Source organism: Hyaena hyaena, unplaced genomic scaffold (genome assembly GCF_003009895.1).
Source record: "Hyaena hyaena isolate Hyena2069 unplaced genomic scaffold, ASM300989v1 scaffold_375, whole genome shotgun sequence".
Classification (NCBI taxonomy): Eukaryota; Metazoa; Chordata; class Mammalia; order Carnivora; family Hyaenidae; genus Hyaena; species Hyaena hyaena.
The window spans coordinates 1198860-1211670 of NW_024081006.1; the positions used below are offsets into that span (position 1 = coordinate 1198860).

Below are 12811 nucleotides of genomic sequence, written 5' to 3' on the forward strand. Positions count from 1 at the left end.
TTCACCACAGTTTCTGTCTAGTTCTGCAATGCTCTGAGTTACACAGCAAGCCTTCATCCTACTGCCTCCCTGCCTCAAAATAAAATACAATAAAATAAACAACTTTCTACTTATACCATAAAGGAGAAAAATTAGAAAAAAATTATACAAGTAGATTGTGCACTTTACATGCAAGAGTTTGTCACAACTGAAAATTCAGGCTTTATTTTGCCGTCATTCAACAATTAAAACATTCTAAAGTAATTCAAAGCATTTACCCTCGAAGTATCAATGTGGCTTCAATTCTGAATGTGCATTTAAGTTCTGAAAAGCGTACATTACACTATAAACAGGTTATGCCTACAGGAATATTTTAGGATGAGCTATTTCTTGACCACCCAGCAGACTTTACTTTTGAACCTTCTTATAATTAACACGTGAACCCATGACCATAGATAGTGCTGAAAAACCTGGCTCAATTTAAAACAAGGAGGATTTCAAAAGCAAAACCTCTGGTGGTCAGCAGCTCATGGCGATATACCTGTACCGCCACTGCATGTACCACTGCTCCCAAAGCCCAAGGTTAGGAGCACAGGATGCTCGCCGCAGCACTACGGCTGTACGTGCTACAACAGATACACCTATGTTTTCACTCCAGTACTAAAGAATTTTTTTCAAATTAAAAAAAAAAAATCCCATAAATTAGAATAAATGTGTGGTAAGAAAATGCATGCCTAAATGAAAAGAAATGGGAAAGATACATGTTAAAAACAGGAGCGGTAAAGGAAAACACAGATTTCTAAATATGTATGTGCAACTATGGTAACAATAAAACATTTTGTTTTTACCTTAAATGTTGTCAAATGAGGCAGGACTACAGGCCATTTGACAAGAAGAATTGTTTCCTGGATTCCTGAAAATCTGTTTTTCCCCTCTTTAATATTTAAGAAACACACACACAGGTTGCCGACAACTCTTAGAGAGCGGCTTGTGTTGTAGTTCCCACTTTCCCGGCTGTGAACGAGTGCATATGTGAGGGCTGGTCGTGCCTGCGCAAGCGTGTACTTTGCCTGCATTAAATAAGATCACAACACAACACCAACTACATCCACTCATTCATGTGTGCCTGCAGTCCACCTCGAGGAGACTGAAAATATCAATACAAGCTGCTATTTTGGTGTGATCACACGAACATGGCAGCTTGTGTGTTTTTTTTTCTCTTTAACATTTTAACACTGGGCAGATTGTCTGCATTAACACAAACCAAAATCAATTCTGCTCCGAAACTGCGTGTAAGATCTTCCTTCCCCTAAGGAATTTTTTTTTTTTAATTTAAGGAAAAAATGGGCTTAGAGGAAACTGTATAAAAGAGACCAGCATTTAGGACATCTTAACTTTGTAATGTGCGGCGATCAACAGAGGACCAGAGGACTGGCAGTTATTCCACTCAAAATGGGAACTTTTGGAGAGGATGGACTTTAAGAAAAATTTTAAAAACCAACAAATTCACTTTGTAAAATCACTTCTGTGTGTCGTTAATACAGGAACAATTTTCAAGTACTCTGATTTTAAGCTGCCCACTACAATGTAAGGTAATAACTAAATTCAACCAAAAACTCAGATGAGACTTGTATATGGTAAAAATTCATGGAGGTACCCCTAAGGGCAGAGGAAGGAAATAAAAGTATTTAAGCACAGACCATGTCTAAAAATTCACCATGAATAAAAAAATAAAACGCAGACATTCCTACACACAAATATGTAATAATGAATTAGCTACACAACACTGTCCAGTAAAGCTTTTTAAGACAGAAATGCTCTACATCTGTGGTGTCCCGTCCAACATCCATCAGCACTTGAAATATGACTACTGTAAATGAAGAGTTAACTTTTAATTTATATAACTGAATGTGCCTGGTGGCTACCAAAGTGGACAGCACATGTCTACAGTTTTATAAAGAGAATTTTCGGGGTGCCTGGGTGGCTCAGTCGGTTAAGCATCCAACTTCAGCTCAGGTCATGATCTCATGGTTCGTGGGTTCAAGCCCCACATTGGGCTCTGTGCTGACGGCTAGCTCAGAGCCTGGAGCCTGCTTCAGATTCTGTGTCTTCCTCTCTCTCTCTGACCCTCCCCTGCTCATGCTGTCTCTCTCTCTCTCTCTCAGAAATAAATAAGACATTAAAAAATGTTTTTAATAAAAATAAAAAGAGAATTTTAGCAACTATGGATGAATCCACAAAATATTAAATTACAAGATAAAAAATACTGAGAAGACAAAGTCTGCTTATATACATTTGTGTCTGAAGATTGATCCATACATAAACTATAACCGAAAGGAAGCACTAAAATGAGAAAGTTGAATTCTTTTTAAAATTTCTTGAAAATTTTCTTTAATGTTTATTTTTGAGAGAGAGAGAGAGAGAGAGGCAGATGCAAGCAGGGGGGGAGCAGAGAGAGAGGGAGATACAGAATCCGAAGTAGGCTCCAGGTTCAGAGATGTCAGCACAGAGCCCAACGCAGGGCTTGAACTCGGAAATGGCAAGGTCATGACCTGAGCCGAAGTCGGATGCTTAACTGACTGAGACACCCAGGAGCCCCAAGAAAGTTGAATTCTTGAAGACATAACCACATCATGGAGATTCACAGAGGAAAGAACGTAATGAAGTGTTGAGTCCAGCTGCCTGGGTGCTAGATGTAGCAACCCTGCAGTAACTGGAAGCCTAAGACCAAAACTTGAAGATGCTCACTACTATATCCAACAGGCAATCAGATAAACTGTAAATACAGTCAAAATTACAGAGGTGATAGCTAAAGAATTTTAATCATTTAATTCAAGAGAAAGGAGGAATGCAGCTGAAGAAGAAATGATACTGTTTGGCAATAGCTTATAAATATGTTAATTTACAAATGATATTATATACACTACAAATATACTTTTAGGATAGACCTTGATAGACCAAATAACAGACTTCTTTGGCATCTAATGCAGAAGCGATATTTTATTCTGAATTCAATATTCCCATCATTTTAAATAATACTGTATTTCCTTTAATGTTACAGCCTTTGAAGCATGGCAAAATTGGTTCAGAATGGATGATTCAAGCTCTGAATTAGAAACGTTGTAAATTGGAAGTTTCTTGATTTACCTTTTGATTATCAGTTTTTTCAGTAATAAAAACGAGAACAGTAACAACCTCATTAGGGTGAGATAAGGAACAATTAATTGAAATGAATACAAAACGCTTTGAGGCAAAAAAGGGTTAGTAGAATAAAGGAATATTAAAACTAGTTGAAGAGGAGATAATATTTAATACAGTGACATACTTAGATCAAACAAATTCAATAATGATGGCAACAATACTGCTCATGAGATGAAATTATCTTGTTTAAACTCGGACTAGAAGGCTAATAACTATTTTTTTTAAGTGTACTTGTGGCTCTGAAGACTAAGAACATTGAAGACTATTACTACTAAAATTGAGCAAATACTGATCATCAGTGATAAGATTCACAATCAAGGAGTCTTTATTAAGCATCAACTTGACTCTGCAGGTGGCACAAAAACAAGGTTAGGTCCATGCCCTCTAAGGGCCTATCAGGAGGTTTGAAAGAGAACTGGGCTAACCCCAGAGCTCTCATACATACTGTTTCCATTATAACACCAGTTACATTACACTGTAACTTCCGGTTGGCTGCTTTCTCTATTAGACTATGAGATTCTTAAGGGCCCATGCCATATTTATCTTGGCATCTCCAGTGCCTGGCACCCTGAGGAGATTAATATTAATGTATTGAATACACTGGAAAATTGAATACACTGCCAGGTCTAAGTAAATATAGGACTCAACAAAATTAAGTAATGTCATCAAAAGGTTATTAAGAAGTTCTACTACAACACAAAATAGACACAAATTATTTCCAGTTTTAAAAACTGGAAAATACTTCCTGAAGAGGGTGATGATGAAAGCAGGCCTTCAAAAATGAAGTTTCAGGAATCCAAAAAGGAGCAATGAGGAGAAGCAGCATTTCAGCAGAGGAGAATCAAGTAATGCAAAGCATGGAAAATGGAAAGCACAAAAGCCATTCAGGATAATGCCAGAGCACTGGTCTAAAACAGAACTGCAGAAGGACTTCAGGTTTCTGGTTCTGCATCTAAGGAACCTGAACCTCACTGCTCCATGCTAAGAACAAACAAAAAGCTGAGCAGACTGAAAAATCAACAACTCTTCTTGGATCCCTAAGGGCAGAGAGGACACAGGGCAGCCAGATGGGCAAATATGGGGAGTCGCAACCTAACCAGAGCAGAACTCATAAGCAACACCCCTGGCAGGAACCAGTATAAGATAGGAAAACCTGGACTACACTTAACTAATTGCTGGGTGGACAACTCAGAGTTAAATACTCTAAGAGACCCAATAACAGGAAGCGCCCCCCCCCCCACCCAACACCTCCAAGAGCTTGACCAGGCTTCCACAGTAAATAAAAAGATCCCCTTGGCTTCCCATGGGAAGAGGGGGGTAGGAAGAAGGAGCCATTCTGAACATAGCACTCTGTTCTAAACAAAATCTGCATTCAGGGAAAACCAGTGAACCAGAGCCTAATCTGCTGGGGTATTATTAGACCCTAAATGATGGAGGGGAAGGGAAATACCCAACTCCAGTCCACTTTAACCATCCTGTCCTATCTAAGGAGGTGGGAGGAATTAGAAACAAACACAGAACAAGAAAAGAATTCCCCACACGACACCAAACCACAGATCTAGGAAGGCCAGAGAACACGAGAGAGAGTAAATGCCAAAGAGCTTTGCTTAGGTATATCATCTTCAAACTATAGAAAATCAAAGAATATAAAGGAAGAACATACCAAGGAATTTTAGTTTTACTAAAACTAAACTAAAAAAGTTTTACTAAAACTTTTAGTTTTACTAAAAGTAAAAACTTTTAGTTTTCTTATTCTCAATTGATATAATAGTTACTTGTTTAAAATAGTAATACCAACAATATATTCAACTATGTATGCTTATATGTGTGCGTATATATACAAACATACATAGGTATGAATATGTTTATATATAAGGGAAATGATTAACAGAAATGTTACAAAGGATAGGAGGGAAGTATTAAGATTACTTTTTTTTGTCATAAAGTAAAAGAAGTATAACTGGTATGCTAAGAAGGAAAGAAAATGAAATAATATAAAATAGTTAAAACTATGAAAGGCAGAAAAAGGGTAGAAGGCAATAACAGAAACAAAGAACAAGGTAACGAACAGAAAAGAATAATAGATAATAATCCAACTGTATCAATAATCACTTTAAATGTCAATGGTCTAAATGCATCAACTAAAAGACAGACTGTCAAAGTTGATCAAAAACACGACCCAACTACATATGCTGCCCAGAAGGAATCCACTTTAAATATAACGACACATTTTAGGGGTGCCTGGGTGGCTCAGTTGGTCAAGCGACTCTTGATTTCAGCTCAGGTCATGATCTCACAGTTCAGATAATCAATCGAGCCCCACATCAGGGCTCTGGGCTGACAGTGCAGAGCCTGCTTGGGATTCCCTCTCTCTCTGCCCCTCCCCTATGCGTGCACATACACAAATTTTCTCTCAAAATAAATAAACTTTAAATATAAAGATACATTTAGATTAAAAGCAAATATATGAAGAAAAATATATCATGCTGATGCTAATGAGAAGATTTTTTAAGGGCATTACCTAATGATAAAGGGGTCAATTAATTCTCCACGAAGACATATCAAACCTTAACATGTATCCACCAAACAACAGAGCATCAAACTGTATGAAGCAAAAACTAATGAAATTGCAATGAGAAATTTAAAAATACACTATCATGGTTAGCAAGTTCAACATCCCTCCATCAGAAATGGACAGATCTGGCAGGCTGAAAATCAGAAGGACATAGGTGAGCTCAACATCATCAAGCTACTAATATACTGATACCTACGTACTTCTTCAACCAACAGCAGCAGAATACACAATCTTGTCAAACTCACATGGAACATTCACCAAGAGGGACCACATTCTGGACCACAAAACACAACTTAACCAATATCTGGCAGAGGAAAATCATGCAGTCTGCTCTCAGACCACAAAGGAGTTAAACTGGACATTAGTAACAGAAAGCATTGGTAAACTCTCAAAGAGAAGTGTCTGTGTGTTAGGGGGTCTGGGTAAGGCCATTCTTTGGCAGATCACAAAGAGTCATAGAAGGCTTTAGATTCCGCAAGCAGCATGACTCGAAGTGTGCTTTGAGTAAATAAGGCTGGAACACATGGATTCGACTGGGGAGGGAAGAGAACAGATCTGCAGAGAAAATTAAACGAGTGAGAGATTCCAGGTAAGAGGTAAAAAAAGGACCTGACACAGAGCAGTGAAAATGGAAGAGAACTGATTGAACATGAGAAAACTACACAGAATGACCCTCTAATCCATATTTAAAAATATAAACTGCATGTCCTCAAACTATCTACTCCTAAGCATCTTTATTATTACGTCTTTAGTCTAAGGCACTAACACTACTTAACTAGGAATACCACAAGACTCCTAGCAACTTTCCCAGCCTCTGTGTGGACCCATATTCACCCCACTGCACAGCAGCCACAATGATCATTTTAGATATCACACCTCTGCTCAATATCCTCCAATGGCTTCCATGGCAACTGCAGTAAAACCCAAACTCAATACTGCAGTTCACAGGACTGCTTGGCAAACATCTGCCTTCTCTCAGATTTCCCCTCTTAAATCATTTACCTCCAGCCATACCTGCCCCCCTTCAGTTTCTCAAAATTGAGCCACACACTAAGGGACTCTGCACTAACTGTTCCTTCGGCCTGTAATGTTCTTTCCCTAGATCTTCACAGGATGGCTTTAAAAATTTTTCACGTCTCAGCTCAAATGTCGTCATCTCAGAGATGCCTTTTCTAATCACTGTTCCTTACACAGCCATCCCTCTAACTATCCTATCACCCTGCTTTATTTCATCACAGCAATTACCACCCTCTACAATCACCTAATCATCTTCTTTGATGGTCTCACCCCACCCCCACTCCTCCAACACTAAAATGTATACCCCATGAAAGCAAGACCTTGTCTTATTCACCACTCTGTTCCCACAATGCAAAAGATAAGCCTGGTACACAGCAGACATTCAGTAAACATACATTTCAAGAAACAAAATTCTTGTCACAGATGCTAGCGAATGAGTAACACTACATAACATTCACTGAGCTGTATTTCTTCCTTTCTTCCCCTATGGCATAACAAGGGGCTTTACAGACTGGATTGAAAACCTTGGATTTTAGGTCATGTGGTGCCTTACAAAAACAGTATATTACCTAAAGTAGTAAAATTATTCAAGCTGTTCAGCTTTTATCATTAGGCAATTTGGTGGCTTAAAGTGAGATTGACAGTCTTTCCTTACAAGCTAAGGCACTTGCCATAGACTTTATATAGAGATGGCAAGGAGACTGGCTTATTCTAAATGTGGAGAAGAGTCACAGGAGAGCCTCTGGGGAAGGAGATACGTACTCCCTCCATTCTGTGCTGTGAACTATAGGGTCTCCTGACTACCATCCCTGAATCTCGGGCTTGCAGACTGAATTAAAATGTACCAGTGGAGACCAATTTTAAGAAAAAAAACGTCCCATGTATGTGTTATACACACACACGCACACACATTTTTATATGAAAAATACATAGAAAATCTAAAACAAAATAGTTCCAAGAATATAGTGTCCGAGAAATAACACTTTCCCACACAGCAGAGCAGAATTGTTTGCGCTAAGTAACTAAAATGATCAACAGGCTCTCAGTGCCACTTCCTAAGTGGTTTGTCTGTCTGAACTTGTTTTCCTCTTCTCTTGTTTGCTCCGTCTTTTAGCCAACGTGGCTGACAGGGCCTCTGAGCGTGTGACTCTGCTCCAGTGCCATGGTGCCTCTATTTTCATTTGGTAACAGCAGAAAGATTGATCATAATCCTTCTGATCAGCCACTTAGAGATGAAGATGTCAAAGTTCCTAAGATAACTGCCTAGCAATATTTTTAAAAAATATTTTAATGTTTTATTTTTATTTATGAGAGAGAGAGTGAGAATGAGAGAGAGAGACACACACAGACAGCGTGAGCAGGGGAGGGTCAGAGAGAGAGGGAGATACAGAATCTGAAACAGGCTTCAGGCTCTGAGCTAGCTGTCAGCACAGAGCCCGATGCGGGGCTCGAACCCACCAGCCATGAGATCATGACCTGAGCCGAAGTCAGACACTTAACCGACTGAGCCACCCAGTCACACCTGTCTACCAATATTTTTAAAAAGGGATACCTTTACTGTTTGGTCAACAATGTATACCATGTATTTTGTTTTTAAGAAGCCTGCTTTACTGCCACTGGTTATACAGTTACTGAAAGCATTGGTGAGGGAATTCATTCTTTTGTTTCATCTGACAAATATTTGAGTGTCTCCTATGCACCAAAATAATGGCATCTACTTTGTGAAAATACATACTAGAGGCCAAGCACTGCCACCCAGCTCCTCTGAGAGCAGCTCCCCTATTATCGGCTACTCTTTGGTTACCTAGATAACTCAGCTCATCAAAATGATCCCATACCTCTCACTCCCCAACCTGCCATCACTGCCACTTATGGACAGTTCTGTCATACTCTGAATGCATGATTCCACTCCACTGTTTCCTTCCTTCCTTTCCTTCCTTCAAGTAAGCTCTAGGCCCAACATGGGGCTTGAACTCACAACCCTGAGATCAAGAGCTGCATGCTCTATTGACCGAGCCAGCCAGGCATCCCTCCACTGATTTTCATTTTAAAACAGAAAATGTGATTTGTCCAGTATATACTATAACCTTAATAGCAGTCTGTGTCATCTGATTATTCTGTATTTGGGACCTAGAAAGAGAGGGATGTCAGAGAACCAGAGGCCTTGACTTTGTTTTGTAATAGGTCTAGCAGGAACTGAGCCAGCAGTGGGGCAGACAGGCACGGCTGCAGCAGGACGGGGAAGAAGGCACTAGGGATACCCACGACTCTGCAAATCCATGGCACATCCTAGATCCCAATGGTTAAATTCACTAACATTTACGTAATTGTTTATAGTGTAAAGTGTAAACCTATCTAAATACCACCATTACAACATATGCTTATTAATCTACAACAATCCTTTGAGGCAGTTAACTATATTCCCATTTTACAGAAAAGGATACTGGGGAGGAAAAACATTATTTGAAAGTAATCTGCCTAAGATTATAGCATATGTTGCTAGAACTTATCCCAGGACCTTTCTACACAAATGCCACGCACTTCTCACTATATGATCCAGGAAAAAATGACGCCTAATGTATAAAAGTTACAGATATTAACTATGTGCTAAGTAAATAACTTTTTCACACAGGAAATACTAAGTAGACTGAGAGAAGAGTTTGTTTGCAAACCTGAACGACTTCAAGAGAGAGAAATAAGAAGCGTAAAAATAATAGTTGTCATTTAAAAAGTAACTTGGTTAGAAAGGGATTCAACAGTGTAAAGCAAGAGACAAATCTCTCTAGGAATACCAGTATTATGACTACGTAATATAACCTTAATCGGAAGCACATGACTTCACAACTGTTAAAACTGAAGAGTGGACTAAATATTATTTTAAGATTATCAATATTATAATTTATTTTGAAAAAGAGGAAAGAGAAATCTATATTTTAAGAATAGGAAATAACTGTTACTATCAGTAATGGCCAAAAAAAACTTTGTTCTTAACACAAGGAAAATACTGCATTCAATTAGAGCTTCTCTATGGATTTTGTATTTTGCTAAAATTACAGAGGTAACATCAATTTGTATTACTGAAAGTTCTACATACGTTCTTTTGACATCTTGTTCAATCATTGATCGAAGTTCTTTATCTTGAAAGAATTTGTTCCAAAGACTCTGAAACAAGGAAAACAACCTATTTAAAAAAATCTTACACCTTTGCTTGATTTTTACGATACCAATTTAATAATTCAAACAATCAAATTTATCCTTCTCTGAGTTATCATTTCATATTGCAAAGGAAACTTGAAATTGGAATAAAAATATTAAAAACTAGTTTAATCTCAGAAACACATTCTTATACTACCATCAATTTTTCCAGTGATATACAGCGCACAGTATATTATGTATATTTAAAATTTTTATATTATCTATAGAAAATGACTGATAGCTTTTCTGCCATATACCACTACTTCCCTTAGAACAACAAAAAGGTCTGCTTGGGTTACAGTGGGGCCATGGGCCAACTGGTCTCAGCTTGAACCTCACCTGAACTCCCAATGCACTAAGAAAGACACATGAGTCTTTCTACAAAGCTTGTTTTTATGATCAAATAGATTTTTAGCTACTTTTTAAAATGTGAATATAAGTTTTAAAACTTACTTAATATTTTATGCTGCTTTACTATAGACTATATTATAACAACTATATGTATTAGGAGAAAAAGAAAGAAACACTAACATTAGATATTAGCTGGAACATACTTTATGTTAGCAGGGAAACAGGAATTAAGAGCAGCAACTGAAGAAGACATACAATACCTCTCAAGCAGTAATTATTCTTAGTCTTCACTGGAATATGAGTGGAGACAGGCTGATCTTTTTCATTATGTTTAAAAACTTCTTTTTAATATTTTTAATGTAAAAAAACTTCTTTTGTAATTTAATTTTTAATTTTTTTTAATGTTTGTTTATTTTTGAGAGAGAGAGAGAGAGAGAGTGAGAGACAGACAGAGCGCGAGCAAGGGAGGGGCGGAGAGAGAGGGAGACACAGATTCTGAAGCAGGCTCCAGGTTCCGAGCTGTCAGAACAGAGCCCGATGAGGGGCTGGAGCTCACAGACCGTGAGATCATGACCTGAGCTGAAGTCAGACGCTTAACCGGCTGAACCACCCGGGCGCCCCTCTTTAAAAACTTCTTAATAGTTAGTTAGTTTTCTTCTTGGAATTAGACCCACCAAGTGAAGCCTTATCTATTGTTATCATAAAGAGAAGGTTTTCTAGCCTCCCCACTGTCCACTCCAAGCTTGAGAAAACAGTTCTATCCTCCTCTGTACGCTCTTCTGTTTTAGACGGAGTTCTTTTGGTCCACTGGGACTCCGTCCTCGTGCCATTTCCACAGAAATACATCATAAACCTCCTACAACACACGATGAATATAGCATAGAATAATTTCCATCAGGTTTTTGGTCACACAGTATACAGTTAAAAAAAATCAGTTGGCATGAAAAAACATTGCTTTCATGGTGATTGATAACCAGTCTCATAAGCATATTCTTATGGGCAAAAAGAAGTCGAGATATGAATAAAGATGAACTTTACCCCTTCATCCTGTGAAAGGGGATTATTGATCATCAAATCCTGCTGGCCAACAACCTTCCTCGGGTTTGTGATGTGCTGGCAAAGAAAGAGTGAAAACACACACAAAGATCAGAGGGTATTGGACTTTAAAGCATACATAAGAAAACAATTACATTAATTAAATTACAACTTACTATTTCTTTAATGTTGCTATACCATGCTCTTAATTCTTTAATTCTACTTATCCACTGACTTTTATCTTGAGGAAGAACACAAAGAAACAGCTGTCAAGAAAAAAAAAACTTTTTTAACAATCATAACAAGTAACATGTAAAGCTATGCCAAACAGAGTCACCTGAAATTTGAAAGAGATATTCATATTCATGGTATTTCATATTCATATAATTCCAATTCCCAATAAAGTATATTTGGGAATGTTTAAGAAATACATATATATATTTGGATATATATATTTGGATAATTTAAAAAGTGAATAAACGCCAAAAAAACAAGATGGTAAAAACTACAAGACAAAATTCAATCAACCTCCCCTCCAGATTTATATTAGAAATGAACAAGAAGAATTCATTGAGGTTCCAGCATAATTCCCATCTTAACGTCTTATGTTAATGGACTACTGACAGGCACAGGCCCAATCATTCATCTCCAGGTTTGATTTGTCTTAAGTCAGACAGGTAAAGGGCAGAGAAGAACCACCTGGAGGCACAGTGAGAGGTGAAGTCCGTCCTTTTACAACAGAAATGGAATCTGCAACTGGCGACCAGCTTATGAAAATAACAAGCATTCTTTAAAAGATAAATTTGATTTAGTTTAATATAACATTAAAAAAATCTAGATTTGAGTTTATTTTTAGCAAACAAATGATACTGAAAGTTAAACAACAAGGAGTGGGGGGTGGGGCACAAATACTGTATACAAATACTCTAGCAGCGGGTCTCCTGCTTTTACTGCCTGCATCTAACAGAAGAAAAATGTATTTTAATTACTAAATCTAAATTATTAAATCTAAAACTGTCTAATACATCATGTGTTTCTTACTGTCTTTACTTGCACAGACTCTGTATGCTCAATTTATGCAGATAAAACCTAAAAAACTTTCAATAGAAGTCATTTCAGAAATAAGTCTAAACCTGAATTAATTCATTTGTGAGAGAACAAAAAGGGACAATATTTCCAAGCAATTAAAAAGATAACTACAGATTATTACTAGTTTTGGTAATCAGTGGCCCTTTCTCGTTGGAGACTGACCTAATTTTCTTCCACTTCTCTTTCTTGCTGCCCTTCACTTTGTGTTTCTAGTAAAGAGAAGAAAGAAAGAGAAAGAAAAAGAGAAAGAGAAAGAAAAAGAAAAGAAGAACAAGAAAGAAAAGAAAAGAAAAAGAGAGAAAGAGAGAAAGAGAGAGAGAGAGAAAGAGAGAGAGAAAGAGAGAAAGAGAAAGAAAGAGAAAGAAAGAG

General features: G+C 37.6%; 1 protein-coding gene across 6 annotated transcripts in view; it reads right to left on the bottom strand.

Moving 5' to 3' along the window:
• TBC1D5 (TBC1 domain family member 5) overlaps nucleotides 1-12811 on the bottom strand; it is a 540103-nt gene that overhangs the window by 232870 nt on the left and 294422 nt on the right. For all 6 annotated transcript variants that reach the window (XM_039250589.1, XM_039250592.1, XM_039250590.1 and 3 more), the window contains exons 7-9: nucleotides 11530-11619; nucleotides 11357-11431; nucleotides 9867-9934 (exon numbers count right to left, since the gene is read on the bottom strand). In XM_039250589.1, the coding sequence (XP_039106520.1) occupies nucleotides 9867-9934; nucleotides 11357-11431; nucleotides 11530-11619 (233 nt within the window). The remainder of the gene's footprint in view (nucleotides 1-9866; nucleotides 9935-11356; nucleotides 11432-11529; nucleotides 11620-12811) is intronic.